The 17,830-nt window shown below is 38.9% G+C and overlaps 1 protein-coding gene across 3 annotated transcripts in view; it reads left to right on the forward strand.

The window, feature by feature from the left end:
- Positions 1-17,830, forward strand: part of bub1bb (BUB1 mitotic checkpoint serine/threonine kinase Bb) — a 74,583-nt gene that overhangs the window by 3,410 nt on the left and 53,343 nt on the right. For all 3 annotated transcript variants that reach the window (XM_063052513.1, XM_063052519.1, XM_063052522.1), the window contains exons 2-9: positions 624-789; positions 2,666-2,725; positions 8,457-8,601; positions 9,841-10,037; positions 10,806-10,978; positions 11,322-11,515; positions 15,121-15,227; positions 16,558-16,781. In XM_063052513.1, coding sequence (XP_062908583.1) covers positions 656-789; positions 2,666-2,725; positions 8,457-8,601; positions 9,841-10,037; positions 10,806-10,978; positions 11,322-11,515; positions 15,121-15,227; positions 16,558-16,781 — 1,234 coding nt within the window. In that variant the 5' untranslated portion in view covers positions 624-655. The remainder of the gene's footprint in view (positions 1-623; positions 790-2,665; positions 2,726-8,456; positions 8,602-9,840; positions 10,038-10,805; positions 10,979-11,321; positions 11,516-15,120; positions 15,228-16,557; positions 16,782-17,830) is intronic.

The following is a 17,830-nucleotide window of genomic DNA, read 5'->3' on the forward strand; positions in this document are numbered from 1 at the left end:
CCAGCTTACAAGGATCTTTCGCCTTCATATGGAAGTACAATTTAAAATTGTGGTTAGTAAGGAGAGATGCTTTTAAGTAAATGGAATACTTTTTTCCCCCTCAAAAAAAAAGTACCGTAAAGCCCTCTTAACATTTGAAGATTTGTTCTGCTTAATACCCACTCCTTGCAGGTAATTCTTTTTAAAAAAAAATTGTATATATACATATATATAATGCGCTGGAATTTCTAGTAATTCATCTTCACCTTAACTAGGCTGTTGGAAGGTATGCATCTTTATTTCTGGAATTACGAAGAGTAATTGAGTAGGTTTTTGTTTTAAAGCTCGGCCATCATTGGAGGATGGTGAAAATGTGCTTTAAAAATTATACTTTGCAAAAATAGATTGTGTATTAGTTCATCTTTTCTAAGAATATTTTCCTCCAGTATTTTTCCAGTTCAACTTTATTGCTTAAAACAATGCTACTGAGTCATTTTTCATCCTTTTAAATAGCATATTTCACACATCACAATCACTCTGTATTAAACCATTTTCCCTTCACTATACAGTTTAAAAAATCCCGTGCTATTTATATTTGTTTTATAAATCAAATCTGAAGGTGGAAATGTGTATTTCATTTGCAGGGTTCTGTTTATGAAGGCTGACAACTCTCAAAATGGCAGAGGCAGATTGGGAACTGAGTAAGGAGAATGTTCAGCCTTTGAAGCAAGGCCGCGATGTGGGTACACTTAAGGATGTGCTTGCACAACATGAAGGCCCATGTCAGATCACTATCCAGGAACAGAAACAGTGAGTAATACTGCACGAGTACGTTGGCACAAGGCCTTGAAAAGACAGAGTCCATGTTTACATAATATGGACCATGATAATCGGTGAAAAGTACAACATAATTAACTGCCCCAACAGTTAGTGAGACCCTAAAGTTGGTACAAGTATCTTATACCAGGATTTGCAATGCTTGAATTGACAGCACCATCTGACTCTAACCATGTGAGAACCCATAAATATACCAAACCAAAATGCCCAGGAGAGTATATTTTGGCTAGGGGAACATTATTACTTGTTCACATATCGTTGTTAGCTGTGCTTCCAAATAGATGCTGACACAGTAATCATTTCCTAGAGAACCTGTGATGTAAATGATGTTTCAAAGTAGTGGATTGTATAGGTAGGCGGTCATCATCCAATTAATGTATTTGAAAACGCATCACGTTAGGTAATACTGAAGTTGACTATAGACCCTTTTGGGAGGGCTAGTAGTTTACTTCCGAAAGTTACTCCTGTTCACTTGCGAAAGGAATAGTCATGATGTTCTTGGTGTCGATGCACATATCATTCTTGTATTTGGTTTTCTTTCCATAATGAGATTTGTATTTTAATCTTTTTTATTCCGAATAAAATATGTGTTCTTTTTCAAGAATTCACATGATTTATGTTCTTTAAATAAGTTCTATTCTGGGAGAAAACTTAAGTGGAGAAACTGATGAAGGCAACTTCCTTAAATTAGTTATCATTTTAGTTCTAAGTGAGCATTATTAGTGATAATTTTTTAAATTCATTCTTGAATTATAAGGTTCATTGATACAGACCAGTATCAAGATTGAGATTGTGTTGTTTCTGAAAACTTTCAAAAGTTCCTTGAACATAAAACTTAGGAGCAGAATTAGGCCATTTGGCCATCACATTTGCTCCACCATTCAATAATGGCTTATTTATTACCCCTCTCAATCCCATTCTCCTATCTTTCCTGTAACTTTTGATATCCTTACTAATCAGGAATCAGTCAGACTTGGCTTTAAATATCCCTAATGACTTGGCTTGCACAGCCATCTGTGGCAATGAATTCCAAAGATCAACCAGCCTCTGGCTAAAGAGATTCCTCCTCATCTCTGTTCTAAGGGGATGTCCTATTCTGAGGCTGTGCCCTCTAGTCCTAAACTCCCCCATTATTGGAAACATCCTCTCTATGGCCTTTCAATATTTGGTATATTTCAATGAGATTTCCCCCCTCTTCTAAACTCTAATGGCAATAGGCCCATAGCCATCAAATACATCTCATACATTAACCCTTTTATTCCTGGGATAATTCTCATGATCCTCTACTGGACCTTCTCCAATGCTGGCACATCCTTCTTAAGATACGGGTCCAAAATTACTCACAATACTCCAAAATCAGTATGACCAATGCCTTATAAAGCCTCTGCTTTACATTTTGCTTTTATATTCTAGTCATCTGGAAATTAATCCTAACATTGCATTTTCCTTCCTTATTACCAACAATCTGCAAGTTAACCTTTAGGAAATCCTGCACTAAAACTTCCAAATCTCTTTGCAAGATCTTGACTGTATAGATGAAAGCATAGCAGTGCATAGTTTCAACAGAATGGCTTGCATAAAAGTTTGGAGGTAGTGTTTCTAAAATCTTCAGTAGTGGAATTTATGGATTTGAGATTTTTGTGAGGTATAACACTGCATTGATCAATTCCCTGCCCTAGAGAGCAGACAATGCCTGTCTTAAAAGCTCTGTGATTACACTGCAACAGTTTTCAGATCAGGAACAGCAGCAGCCATTTCTGAACTTTTTAAGTGACAGCAGTTAATATTAAATGTTGACATTGTTAACTGATGCTACATGGCTCAATGTTGGATTTTGTATATTTTTCAGAGCCTTTGAGGCAGAAATCCGTTTTTATTCTGGTAATGACCCCCTGGATGTTTGGGATAGGTAAGTAGATTTCGTCTTGCTGTTACCCTTCAGTTAATTATTGTACCCCAGCAAATTTTTTTTAGAGGATTTGCAAAGATGCGTCTATGCAGAAATATGCAGTTTACCCTAATAGCAGGCTGAAATAATAAGCATAAGTAGGCAGAGTGTGAGGAAATGTGTGTAAAACCCTATGGCTGAGTTGCAAACGAATTGATTTGGAGAAAAGATGATTAAGTCATTGGGTATAGAAGTAGATGAGCAATAACCAAGTGTTAAAGCAGTTAGCTGCAGGAGAGCTATGTAGGTAAGAGTACGGTTGGTAGATAAGAGTATTGGAACAAAATACTTCCAAAGATGGTTTGTAGTCTTTCAAAGAGTGAACCAGTGGAAAGCATCTGGCCTGGGTGGCGTCCCTGGCCATGTCCTTTGATCCCGGGCAAATTAGCTGGCGGTGATATTTGCAGACATTTTTAATCTGCCTCAATCTGAGGTTCCCACTTGCTTTAAGTAGGCCACTCTCAACCTGGTATCGAAGAACAACAAGTAATATGCCTTGATGTTTACCACCAGGTGGCTCTGACATCTCTCATCTTGATGCTTTGAGAAAGGTTGGTCATGAAATGCATTAACTTCAGCCTCCCTATCAACCTCAACCTATTGCAAATGGCTTACTGCTGAAACAGGTCTATAGCAGATGCCATCCAATTTCATGCTGTACACTAATCTCTGGAACATCTGGACAGTAAAGATACCTACATTAGACCTTTATTGATTACAACGCCAGCTTCAATATTATAATTCCAAGAAAACTCATATCCAAACTGAATCAATTCCTCCCTTTGCAACTGGATCCTTGATTTCCTGACCAACAGAATGCAATCAATAAGGATAGACGGCGACACGTCTGCCACAATGTTTCTGAGCAGGGTAGCATGGTAGTGTAACACTTAACTACACCAATAGCCTGGGTTCAATTCCTGCCATAGTCTGTAGAGTGTTTGTTTGTTCTCCCCATGGTGTCTGGATTTCATTTGGGTGCTCAGGTTTCCTCCCATATTCCAAAGACATACGGTTTAATAAGCCCTGGGCATTCTATGTTGGTGCCAGAATCCTGGTGATATTTGGTGGTTACTCCCAGCATATCCTCTGACTCAGACTCCGTTGGTCATTTATGTAAATGATACATTTCTCTGTGTGTTTTGATGTGCGTGTGACTAATAAAGCTAACACTAAACTTCCTTTATCTCTAACGTTTGTGTCACATAGTCTGATACTCAGCCAGCTTCTCTACCCTTGCACACTCAGTCAGTTTCTGCTCTAACTGCATCTCCAAGTTTGCATGGGATAGTGGGCCTTGTCTCTGATAAAAATGATGAGAACGGGAAGGAGATAGAGAGGTGGGTGTTATGACGGTAACATTTCCCTCAATATCAGCAAAACAAGAGAGCTCGTCATTGGCTTTAGGAAGTGGGTAGTACACATGCTCCTGTCTACATTATTTGTGCTAAGGTTGAGGTCCCTGGAGTGAATATCACCACAGGCTTGTCCTGCTCTAACCACCAAGAAAACTCACTGATGCTTCTGGTTTCTCAGGAGGTTAAAGAAAAGTGGCATGTTTCTGTTAACCCTTACCGATAATTTAATTTTAAAAAATATAATATAATGTATAATTGCACTGGACAGCAACCTATCTGGATGCGTCACGGCTTGGTATGACTAATGCTCTGCCTGTGATCACAAGAAACTATAGGCAGTTATGGACAAAGTTCATTACATGGAAACCAGCCTCACCACCTGCTAAAAGACTATTGAATGGTTCATTAGTATAATAAGTTGGACTCTAGCTCTTGCAATCCACCTCATTATGACCTTGTGCCTTATCGTCTACCTGAACTGCAATTTCTGTAGCTTCTACACCTTAATTCTGCTTTCTGTCATTCTTTTACCTTTACTACCTCCATGCACTGTAATGAATTGATCTATATGAACAGTGTGTAAGACAAGCTTTTTCACATGTACCTCTAAACATGTGACAATAACAAACCAATTCCAATTCTAATATTTCTAATCAGAGGAAGAAAGGGCATCAAAACCTGGAGTTCTTTGTTTGTGTAGAAGTAGAGGTTAAAAGGCAACTATTCAACCAGCCATGGAGAAAATAGATTGTTTAAAAATGGGTGGTTTGGGTTGTTCAGAGAAGGATATGAATAGTAGCTATGATAAAGGAAATCTGACAATTTGTAAACAAGAGGAAGATGATCAAGAGATGCTGAATGGAGGTGTGAAAGTAGTTCCTCTTGTGGCAGAAGTTGCATTCAGATGAAAAACATGATGCATTGATCAAAAATAAAGCAGAGTTAGTACTTTGAGTACCACCATCTGTCTGCTGAATTCTTCCCTTATCTCATGATTCCTTACTGATACAAATGCCTAGATTCTTGAATATATTAATGACATGGCCCTCATTGCTTCCTTTAGAAGAGGATTCTATAGGATTACCAGCCTCTGAGCAAAGAAATTTCTTCGGAGCTTGGTGCTAATTATCTTGCCTTTGTATCTTGAGGTTTTGATTCTTGGTTCCGGTCAATTCCTTGTATGTAGTTTGGCTAAAGTCGTAAAGTCATAGAATAACACAGCACAGAAACATGCTCTTCAACCTATCCATATTGCTCATAATTTTGTATACCTCCATCAAGTCTTCCCTCAATCTTCTACATTCTATGGAATAAAATCCTAACCTGTTCAACCCTTCCCTATAACTCAGGTCCTCAAGTCCTGGCAACATCTTTGTAAATTTTCTCTGCACTCTTTCAATCTTATTTATTATATCTATCCTGTTGGTAGGTGACCAAACCTGCACACAATACTCCAGAATAGGCCTCATCAATGTCTTATACAATTTCAACAAAACAACCCAACTCCTGTTCCCAATGCATTGATTTGTGAAGGTCAATGTGCCAAAAGTTTTTTTTTAACAATCCTATCTACGTGTCGTGCTACTTTTAAGGAATTATGGATCTGTATCCCCAGATCCCTCTGTTCTGCCGCATTCCCCAGTGCCCTATTGCTCACCATGTAAGACCTACGTACCCTGGTTGGTCCTCCCAAAGTGCACTGTCTCACACTTACCTCCATTAAATTCTATCTGCCATTTTTCCAGCTGGCCAGATCCCGCTGCAAGCTTTGATAGTCTTCCTTTCTATCCACTACGCCCCCAACTTGGTGTCATCTGCAAATTTGCCTTGTTGATATAGATGTAAAACAACAAGGATCCAGCACTGATCCCTGCAGTACTCTATAGTCACAGGCCTCCAGTCAGAGAGGCAACCATTCTACAACCACCATCTGGCTTCTTCTGCAAAGCCAATGTTGAATCCAAGTTAGTACCTCATCTTGAATGCCGAGCAAATGAAGCTTCTGTAGCACCCTCCTATGTGGGGTCTTGTCAAAGGCCTTGCTAAGGTCCATGTAGATAACAGCCTCTGCCTTGCCTTCATCAGCTTTCCTGGTAACTTCCTCGAAAAACTCTTAAAGATTGGTGTCATGTCGGACCATGCACAAAGCCATGTTGATGCTCCCTAATAAGTACTGTCTATTCAAATACTTGTATTTTTATCTGGTTCCTTATAAAAGCTGCCAATAACTTTCCCATTACTGATGTCAGGCTCGCCAGCCTATAATTTCCTGGCTTATTCTTAAGCAATAGAACAACATTAGCTATCCTCCAAACCTCTGGCACCTTACCTGTGGATAAGGATGTTTTCAATATCCCTGCAGGGCCTCCTGTAGTTTCTACACTAGCTTCCCACAGGGTCCAAAAGAACACTTTGTTGGACTTCGGGGATTTATCCACCCTAATTTACCTCAAGGCACCAAACACCCCTTCAGTAATCTGTATAGGGTCCATGACCTCACTGTTGCATTTCCTCACATCTATAAACTCTGTGACTATGTCCCAAGTAAATACAGATGCAAAAATATCCATTCAAATCTCCCCTGATCACCTTTGGATCCACCAATAGATTACTGCTCTGATCTTCCAGAAGACCAATTTTGTCCCTTGCTATCCTTTCCCCCTTGTTTTTAGTTCTAGAACCCTACATTTTTTCACACTTAAATTGTATCTGCCTTGTATTTGCTCCCTCACACAACTTGTCCAATAAAGAAGATTTAAGATTTACTCATTAAGAAAGCAGTAGATGAAAATAGTTCAGAAATGAGATGAATGAGAAAGTGTAACAGTCTTAAGATGGGTTTAGAATAGGTGTGTGTTAATTATTAAGTGGGTACAATTAAAGGGGCAGCTTGGAGAGAAAATTGGTTAAGGAAAGCAAAAAGAATATCATAGTAAATGTTTATTTGTTGGACAGAAAGGGAATGACCCAGGAGATTGTATCAGATTAGTATTTCAGATATATCCAAAGACCTAGATTTTGATATAGAAATTATACCTTCCAAATTTTAAATGGAACAAAACATTCTAGCACACAATAATTCCAGAGAGCATTCTAACTGGTTGCATCACCATCTGGTATGGAAGGGCCACTGCGCAGGATTGGAAAGTTGTAAATTCAGCCAGCTCCATCATGAGCCCTGACCTCCCCAGCAGGTGATGCCTCAAAAAAAGTACCATCCATCAATCATTAAGGACACCATCACCCAGGACATGCCGCACCCCCCCCCCCCGTTGCTACCATCAAGGAGGGGCACAGGAGCCTGAGGACAGATGCTCAACTTTTCAGAAATAACTTGATCCCCTTCGCCATCAGATTTCTGAATGAACCCATGAATACTACATTAGTTTTTCTTTCCCTTTTTGCTTAATTTATTTTTTATATATGTACTTATTGTGATTTAGTTTTTATTATGTATTACAATGTTCTGCTGCCACAAAACAATCAATTTCACAACATGCATCAGTAATATTAAACCTAATTCTGAGTCTAATAAACCAGGAAACGACACATTTTGAAGCAACTGTATAGACACAGCAAATTTTAATACAAAGGTTTGTGGTGATGTAGCTTGATGAGAAGAATGGAGAAAGGCAAATGAATACAAATGTAATGAGTGTGCTGAATGGGGAGTGGGAATGGGTTATTTATACAATTTTTAGAGGCAATTCTCTAAAGGCTGTTTCTTTATATTAGATAAAAACTTGTGCAATCTGGTATTAATAGTGCAATAGAGCACGTAAGTAATGACACTGCATGAACTTTGAACAGCTGTTAATTGAGGCAATGATTTAGGAAGGATGTCAAAAGTACAAAAACTTACCAGAATTGTATCAGTTATGAGGGCGTTGGGTTACATGGAAAGACTAGAGGAACAGGGCCTGTCTCCAGGAGCAAAAAAAATTCAGAGATTTAGATTGAACTGTTTAAAATATTCAAATAGATGTCCTTGAAGGGGGGAAAAACCTGACTCGGATGGGTTCGTGACCAGGGAGCATGGATTTAAGGAGACTGAAAAAACACTGTCTTTAAACAGATCACATTGTTATCTGATTCCATTTTAAGATGTTATTAAACTATTTGTCACTCCTTTTTCACTCTGAGTATCTTGTGCTTATAAAGGGAGAGGGAGAAAACTGCAGAACCGTATGGACTATTCTATCAAAGGATATAAACGTAATGATCTAATCACTTAAGTCCTGAAAACATTTTGTATAACTGGTATGCTTAGACCCTGACGCCGTATCTGTCTCTTGCACTGACTAATTATTATTGGCTTATTTTTCTTGAAACAGGTATATTAAGTGGACAGAACAGGTGTTTCCCCATGGTGGAACAGATAGCAATCTCTCAGCACTGTTGGAGAGAAGCTTGGAACTTTTCCTAAGGAATGACCAATACTACAGTGATCTACGGTATCTTGGTCATTGGTTGAAGTTTGTAAGTGTATTTGTGAATTACAGTTCTACATTTTTCCTAATTATTATCCTAGTAATGACTGTTTGCTCCTGTGAGTATGTTAATCAGAGGTAGTAAGTGAAGTTGAAAGGATAAATGTTTTAGAATGTTTCCTTAGGCTGGCGAATCCAAAATCAAGTGGTTTTGTCACTAGATAGGAGAACAGTAATTAATGAGAAAATTTGAGATGAAAAAAAATCCCTTGGTGGAAACTTTAAAATTTTGACACCCGTGAATTTTATTGAATGTCCGCATGCTTGCGATTATTAGGTACTTTTATTTCTTTGGTTCTTGTTTTAAGGTAATTTTATTCAGAGTTAATTTTGAGTTAACCGTCCCTTAATTTTCTCTCTTCTTTGCTCATGTTGACAGTGTGTTTGGCTTGGATGCCACTGAGTGCCACCAATCCTCCTGTCTTTTAATGGATATCAGTTCTAACCAGAGTGTGGGGAAAAAAACATTGGTCTGTTTAATTCTCGCCAAATTTTACTCCTTTCATGAATCATTTCAACATTCATAGCAGGACTAACACTTCTTGCCAAAGGTGTTGCCACTATAATTTTTATTTGTAGGATATAAATATCACTAGCATGGCCAGTGTTTATTGACCATCCTCGTTAGCCTATTTTGCACTAGATGGTATTATTAAACGGTGAATTCCAGGCTTTTGATCTGGCAGTGGTGGTGAACTGCAATATATTCTGAGAGCAGGATGATTATGACTTGAGGGAACTGCATATGGTGGTGTTATCATGTGCCTGAAGTCCTTTACTGGGTAGTGCAAGTAAGTTTGAAAGGTGCTGTTAGAGTTCCCTCGGTAAGTAACTGCAGTGCATTTTAACAATGGTACACATTGTAACTGCAGTATACAGATGGTGGAGGAGGTGAAAGTTCATGATGAATGAGGGGTAATAAAGAAGGCTGTTTTGCCTGAAGGGTGTTGAGCTCTGAGTGTGGGAGTAATACAAATTGAAGGATCCATAATTAGTCCTTTGAAGATAACTGGAGGGATTGTGATCATTGTAAAACGTGGCATCTTCACAGCCAAGAATTGAGTATAAAATGAGAATTGTATCCAGACTGCTTCACTGCAATACACTCAAGTATCATAAGAACCACTGCCTTAGCTATTTGAATTACTAGTCCATTATATTTATCATGAATGACCCTTTGTTCAAAATTGATTTCCCACTTTTTGTAACCAGAATTGATCTCTTTCAGGTTGACTATTGTACTGATCCATTAGAAGTCTTTGACTTCTTGAAGAGCAAAGGAATCGGTGTATCACATGCTGCTCTTTACATTGCCTGGGCTGAACGATATGAGCTTCTGGGGAATAATAAAAAGGCAGAGGCCATCTTGCAAGAAGGGATTTGGCTCAAGGCTGAACCTCTTGAAAAACTGCAACACTATCACAGGTAACTGCTTGTATATCTCGGATCTGAACTTCCAATTTTTATTTTCACTCGTGGGCACTTTTTCAGTTTTAGGGCAAAAAACAGTTGTTTAATTATTTAAACCAGTCAAATCCACTTTCAGTCTAATACAGCTAAATCAAAATAACAAAGTTCATTGCTTCTGTCCTGAAATCTTCATTACTAAAATGCTATCAAAAAATAAAAACTTAGATTAAATTGTAGTTGTCCACATTGATTCAAACAGCCTTTACTGCTAAATTGTGGGGTCATTTTAATGAGTTTGCACACACTGTTTGTTCCCAGTCGGGGAGAGCATAAATAGTTGTAGGAATAGGCCATTTAACCCGTATGCCCGGTTTGCTGCACAGTAAGGTTTTAAAAATAATTTTCAGGGCATCCTTGTCAGGGACCTCCTAAAAGTCGTAAGTGCAGCCATTCACTGATTCATCTTCATCTATACTAATAGTTTTTCCTTGAGGAAAACAGGTTTATCAATATTCTTGCCCTGTGATAAATCAATGTTTATTCTAATTTCTTGCAAGTGCATAATTAATAGATTTCAGTTCTTTTTTCATTACTGCCTGACTAGCTTTTCAATTGTTTCATTTGTTTTTTCCTTCCTTAAAAGCAGAAGGTATAAAATCTAACCCTAATCTGTGGAAGTTCCCTGTTCCATTTCCAGATGGATTTCTCTGTCTGGTTTGTAAAGGCAGATATAAAATTTTAATTTTTCTGCCATTTCTTTATTTCTCTTCTGTTTTTCTGAAGATACTTTCAATCACGAGTATTTAAGCAAGTTGTTGCCTCTATAAATGAAGGAACTAATGAGGAATTGGTTCCTGAGCCAATTCAACCACAAAGGGCCACTCTTGGAGATCTTAAACTCAGCGGGCGGAAGAAGGCCTTGGCGCCAATCAACAGGATTGGAGGTTCTGTGAAACGTAAGTTTGTTTTCTGCTGCGTAAAACTTTGCTATGTTTTTCTTAACAACAATTCTATACCCCCGCTCTGCATAAATATTCTGTCACCTGGCATATTTTAGTGTTGGTCTTCTGGAGACTGACATCTTGTCTAAGTGTGGTGACCTGATGTGGTTACAGTACTCCAGCTGAGGCTAAAACACTGGTTGCTTAAAATTTTACGTCTAACCTGTTGCTGTATAATTTTTTTTTGCTGCACTAAGGATAGTAATTCAAATATAGCAAAAGTGAGTTGATGAGGGATATTCTGTTGGTGTAGAACTTGGTTTGCAGTTGTGTATATATTAAGTTGTTTACTTTCTAGCACAAAGCCAGGGACTTGGACAGCATGTAGTTTCCACTCAAGAGCAGCAGAGCACTTTTACTGTGTTCAATGAAAATCAGTTGTGTAACCAGCCTACAGACCAACTGAGGTTAGCAGAGAGACAATGGTCCACCCTTCCTTCAACTTCTGCTAAGGAGAATGAAATCAAGCCAGGACGCTGGAATACTGCACGGGTACGTACTGTAAGTGAGTATGTAATGAAGTGAGTGAGGATGTGATTGTATAGGGTTTTTGAAACTGGGAATGATATCAATCGCCTCTTGTCTCACCATTGGCATCTTTGCCAAAGACTGAATTGAAGCTGTGTGTTTGTCAGTACAGAGTTGGTTTAGCTCTTCACTTTTCTATTGGTGGGATGTTAAGCTAGACTGTCGCTTGCACGAAACACTGAACACAAGTGCCACTTTCCTATTCAATCAAATATTATGTTTTTACATCAACAATGCTGAATGAGAATGCCCAGAAGTTTGCTTGTGATTGCTGTTACTCCTCCAAACCCTTAAACTAATTAAGTTTCCAGTTATGGAATCTTAATTAGTTGTAAATAAATTACTGTGTGTAGAATGTGCTTCAGTTCTGAACTGGTTTATTATGGTCATAATGAATATTTCAAAATGTATATAAATGATTTGTATTATTCATTCTTGCCAGTCTGTTGTAGGCTTAAATAGTGGAAAAATCAACCAATGTAATTTTCATGTCAGCTATGTGGTATGAATGTCCAAAGTGAATGAGTCATTCATGTCCAGTTCTGGTCACCTCACTACAGGAAGGATGTGGAAGCATTGGAAAGGGTACAGAGGAGATATACCAGGATATTGCCTGGTTTAGAGAGTATGCATTATGATCAGAGATTAAGGGAGCTAGGGCTTTACTCTTTGGAGAGAAGGAGGATGAGAGGAGACATGATAGAGGTGTACAAGATAATAAGAGGAATAGATAGAGTGGATAGCCAGCGCCTCTTCCCCAGGGCACCACTGCTCAATACAAGAGGATATGGCTTTAAGGTAAGGGGTGGGAAGTTCAAGGGGGATATTAGAGGAAGGTTTTCTACTCAGTGGTTGGTGTGTGGAATGCACTGCCTGAGTCAGTGGTGGAGGCAGATACACTAGTGAAATTTAAGAGACTACTAGACAGGTATATGGAGGAATTTAAGGTGGGGGTTTATATGGGAGGCAGGGTTTGAGGGTCGGCACAACATTGTGGGCCGAAGGGCCTGTACTGTGCTGTACTATTCTATGTTCTATGTATTAAAAATGGCAAAATCAAAACTAGATAAAGTTCAGCCAAACCTGCCCATAGGAAGCTACCAACGCGATGAAAGAAGCCGTGAACACCACCAGAGATGGTGGACCTTCATTGCTGCCCTAAACACCAGCAGCATAATGGGTGAAAGAGAAGAGAGAAACCTGCCTGTCTTTCCTACTGCTAATGAATTTCTTGTCAGGAAATTGTAGTTGATGGTTAACTTTTTCCAAATCCAGTGAACTTGAGTTTGGATATATTTAGAAGTGTTTAGGCTTTTGGGATAGTTTAATTGAAATTTTACCATACCACACATCTCCTTGCAAATTGTGTCCTTCACTTTGTTTCAAATATAGGTCCACAATCCCTTATCCGAAATCCATGGGGCCAGTTGCATTTCAGAATTCAGAATTTTTCAGATTTCAGACCCCCCCCCCACCCCCAATACCAAAAAACATGTATGCTCAAGTCCCTTATTTAACCTGTCTCAGTGCGGTGGACTTTAGGACCCAGCGGCGCACCAAACCTACACATATCCTCCCGTATACTTTAAATCATCTCTACATTACTTATAATACCTAATACAATGTAAATACTATATAAATTGTTATACTGTATTGCTTAGGGAATAATGACAAGAAATTTTATTTCCAACAAAAAGTTCAATAAAACATAAAAATATACAGCTTCAAACAAACCGAATCAAACACACAGTAAGTGACTTATTGAATAAATGTAGAACATCACTGTCACCATAAAACTTCAGTAACTTGTCTTTCTGTTTATTTAAATCACATACAGTGGTAGTTCTGACACTATTTTCTTCAGTAAGATGCCGCACAGACACACCACGATCAAGCTTCTGCAATAACACCACTTTCTGCATTGTTGATAGAGAAGATTCCTTCTCTTTTTCTCATTGTTACCCATAGGGGTATCTGCAGCTCTTTTTGACATTTTCACAGTGAAAATAAACACAAAGTCAACAGAAAACACAAAATATCAGCGAATAGCAAATGCACGTGTAACCAGTACGAGCGCTGAGCCATAACTGACGTCTGGCGGCCTCTGCTAGTGCTGCCACGTCACACCTGAGTGACGTCAGCTGTTGGCGAAAAAACTTCGATTTTCAGAGCTTTTTGGATTTCAGAATTTAGGGTAAAGGAACGTGCACCTGTACTAGTTTTCCATTTAAGTGATCAACATTACTTCAAGACCAGAGCTGGTGTCCTTTCTTTATCTATGTCCATCTCAATCATAGTCTTCTTTTATCACATGTTCAGTTTCATTCCCCTCAAAATTTATGACCAGATTGCAGTATTTAAATTTGCTTTGTAGTTTATCTGTCTTGCAAAATCTTTTTTAAAAAATGTAATTAGTCGGCACTTTTCATGATCAAAATCCCAAAATACTTAAAAGCAAGTTATGAATTCTTGAAAATGCCCTGTAATGGAGGAACTGTAATTCAAATTTTTATAGTACAAGCTCCCAGTGGTCCAGCTAGTAGAGCTGCTGCCTCATGGCTCAGTGATAATAGTTCAGTCATTCTATTGTATTTCTTTTTTCCTGTAAATGTCTGCAAGAAAATGAATCTCAAGGTATTATATGGTAGCATATACTTTGATTAATTTACTTTGACCTTTTGAACTTTAATTTCTAATACTCTTCAGAGGAGTTGCATGTTCCCTCCAACAACAGGTTTCATTCCACTTCATGGTGTGCAGGTTGGTTGGGTTAATTGGTCTCTACCAGTGTGACAATGGGTGGTAGAATCTTGGAGTTGACAGGAATATTGGAGAATAAAATAGGTGCTTGATGATTGGCACAAAGTTGGTAGGCTGAAGGGCTGTTTATTGTGTTGTCTAACTCTATGCCATTGCATCATTATGAGCAGATTTTGTGGTGTTACTTGACGAACAAGTATTGGCCAGTTGACCACTGATACCTCCTTGGTGTAGTAACGAGTAGACATCAAGGGAGTTGGTTCAATAACACAACTGAATGATGACAACTTCAGCAGTAGTGTTTGTGAGAGAGTGTTCTGTTTGCAATATCAGCTTAAGCTTTGTTTCTGTCACAGAAGTAAGAAGTGTGCTTTATTTTATTCGTCACTATCACTGGTCTTCGAATGAAAAATCTTGAATTAAGATTTTTAATTTATACTTGATATTTAGGATGAGTGGTCGGCGATACCCTGATAAGGCTTGTTGTTCAGCGTCAAACCTCATTTAGTATTTCCATTTAATGCAGTATCCAGTTTAAGGATATACTGGAAATGTATTGTCCATTGATAAATGTTGATAAATCTTGAAGCTGTGTGTGTTGTGTTGTTTCAGTAAGGCGTTAGTATAACCATTCCCTTTTTGGGTGTCTGCATATTTTTGTGCTGACATATCACTATACTGACCTCTTTCTTGTGAATTAGTGAGTTATTTACCAATATTACTAGTATTTTTGCTTCTTAAGAAATACTTGTAGTGCATCTAGCAAATTTTATTCAGCTGATTTTAAAAGCAATTTTTTTTGTTCTTAGATGCCCAGAGGTTTCAAAGTGCAGTCGGTGCCTTTTTCTTCAGTCTCATCAGCCAGCAAACCCGACTTTAAGCTTTATGAGGAGGAAACTGCTCATGTGGAAAACGTGTATGTGTAAGCTTGTGAATGTTGTTTTAAGATTGTTTAAATATGAAGAAAATGACTACCGATCACCCAGGTTTGTGCTGAATTTGAAACCAAAAGTTCACTGATAGCTGAAGTTGAGTATAGTTTAGCAGATAGACAAGATTGTAAATACTGAAAATCTGAAATGACTAAATGCTGAATATATTCCACCTGATTGAGTACTGGTGGAGAATAAACAGCCAGTGAATCTTCTCTCTTCCCCCGCCCCTGACTTTCTGCACGGATCGCTCCCACTGTGATTCCCTTGTCTATCCATCCCTTCCCACTAATCTCCCTCCCTCCAGGCATTTATCACTGCAAGTGGTACCTCCATTCAGAGCCCCAAACAATCCTTTCAGGTCAGGCAACACTTCACCTGTGTATCTGCTAGGGTTGTCTAATGTGTTCGGTGCTCCCGATGCAGCCTCCTCTTCTTTGAGCACCTCCGCACCAACTTCCACAAGGGGGTATTTCCAGTTTCCAAACATTTTAATTTTGATTCCTGTTCCGACACTTTGATCCATGGCCTCCTCTTGTGTAAGGTGAGGCCACCCTCTGGGTGGAGGAGCAACACCTTGTTTTCTGTCGTGGCAGCCTCCAACCTGATGGCATGAATATCAATATCTGCTTCTGGTGAACAAATCCGCCCCCCCCCCTCTATTCCCCATTCCAAGCTTTTACTGTTTTGCACCTACCTATTACTTAGCCCTGGGTCCCATCCTCCTTCCCTTTCTCCTATAATCCACTCCTCTTCTATCGGATTCTTTCTTCTTCAGTCCCTGACCTTTCCTACCCACCTGGCTTCACCTATCACCTTCCAGCTAACTTCTTTCCCTTCCACCCCCACCTTTTTATTCTGGCATCTTCTCCCTTCTCCCTTCCTTCTCAGTCCTGAAGGGGGCTCTCGGCCCAAAACATCAGCTGTTTACTCTTTTCCATAGATGTTGCTTGACTTGCTGAGAGTTCCTCCAGCATTTTGTATATGTTGCTTTGGAATTCCAGCATCTCTTGTTTATACTTTTCACGGTGTCGATTCAGTACTGCATGAATAGTAAATGTCTTTTAACTTCAGAAGTCTTTTGTACTAGTTATTTATTGTCCTGTACTGTTCTACTGCTGCAAGACAACAAAATCCACATGTGTCAGTGATAATAAATCTAATTCTGATTGAAAAGAGAATTTGTAAACAAAGCAATGTGCTTTTCTGGTTTCTGGAGTTTGTAAAATTGCTGCTCCCCAGGGAAAGCTATTTTAAGATGCATTATATTTCTGAGTCAAAGTGCAAATATCCCTAAATTTCCATGTGTTGCAGAACTCCTCGTAAGATTGAGCCGTTGTTCACTCCAGTGCTGAGTGCCCGGAAACCCAGCAAAGAAACAAATCCATTGGCCAGAGTGCAGTTACAAAACTGCAAAGAAGAAGAAACGGTGGTATCCATGTATTCAAAAGACCGAGTCTATGCAGGACTGCGTGAGTTCTCTTTTGAAGAACTTCGAGCAGAGGAATTCAAAGCAAAATATAAAGCAATTTGTAAAGGTATTGTTTATTGCTCCTAATTGTAAACTTTCTATATAATTATCAGGACTCAAGTTAATATAAAGTTTCTATAGCTATTTTTAACCATTTCTTTTAGAAATAAAGGTAGGAGAGTATAGTAGCTGTTAGTGAATCAGTAATCCAATTGCCTCGTCTAATGATCTAGGGAAGAGTTTATTTTATTTATTGAGATACAGCGCAGAATAGACCCTTTGGCCCTTCGAGGCGTGCTGCCCAGCAATCTCCCGATTAAAATCCTAGCCTAATCACAGGACAATTTACAATGACCAATTAACATAGAAACTGATACATTTTTGGACTGTGCTAGGAGACCAGAGCACCTGGAGGAAGCCTACGCAGTCATGTGGAGAGTATAAACTCCTTGCAGGCAGCAATGGAAATTGAACCCGGGTTGCTTGTATTGTAAAGCATTAGAGTCGTAAGAAAGTACAGCACAGAAACAGGACCTTTGGCCCATCTAGTCCCTGCTGAACCACTTGAACTGCTGACTCCTATCAACTTGCGCTAGGACCATAGCCCTCCATATCTCTACTATCCATGTACCTATCCACACTCTCACCACACGAGTTGTGTTAACCACTATGTTGCTGTACCAAAGTTAAAATCCCACCAGGGTCACTGGGGAAGATAGATGGATACATTCAGTTAATTAAAACTGAAATAAGATGGCTAGTCTTAGAGCTCTTTAAACACTACCTGTTCCTTCCTACTGAGTTAACAGAGTTGTTAATCCATAACACCTGTGAATTTGGACATTATTTTCTTGGAGATGCTGATTTTGCAGTTGGGTAAAATCATTTAATTGGACTAGATTGTATATGAGCAGTGTGCTGTGTTTTCAGTAGCTATTGAATGCACTGTGTTTTCCATGTGGCCTATTTCCTGATGCCTGATGCTTGTCTCATGTTGTTAGTTTTGTGGACCCAGAGCAAATGCTATAATGTATTCTTGATCATGCATTTATCGAATAGAAATTTGGCCATTCTTGTTTGTGCTTTACTGTGTTCATACTCTACAAAACCTAATAT

This window comes from Mobula hypostoma, chromosome 1 (genome assembly GCF_963921235.1).
Source record: "Mobula hypostoma chromosome 1, sMobHyp1.1, whole genome shotgun sequence".
NCBI lineage: Eukaryota > Metazoa > Chordata > Chondrichthyes > Myliobatiformes > Myliobatidae > Mobula > Mobula hypostoma.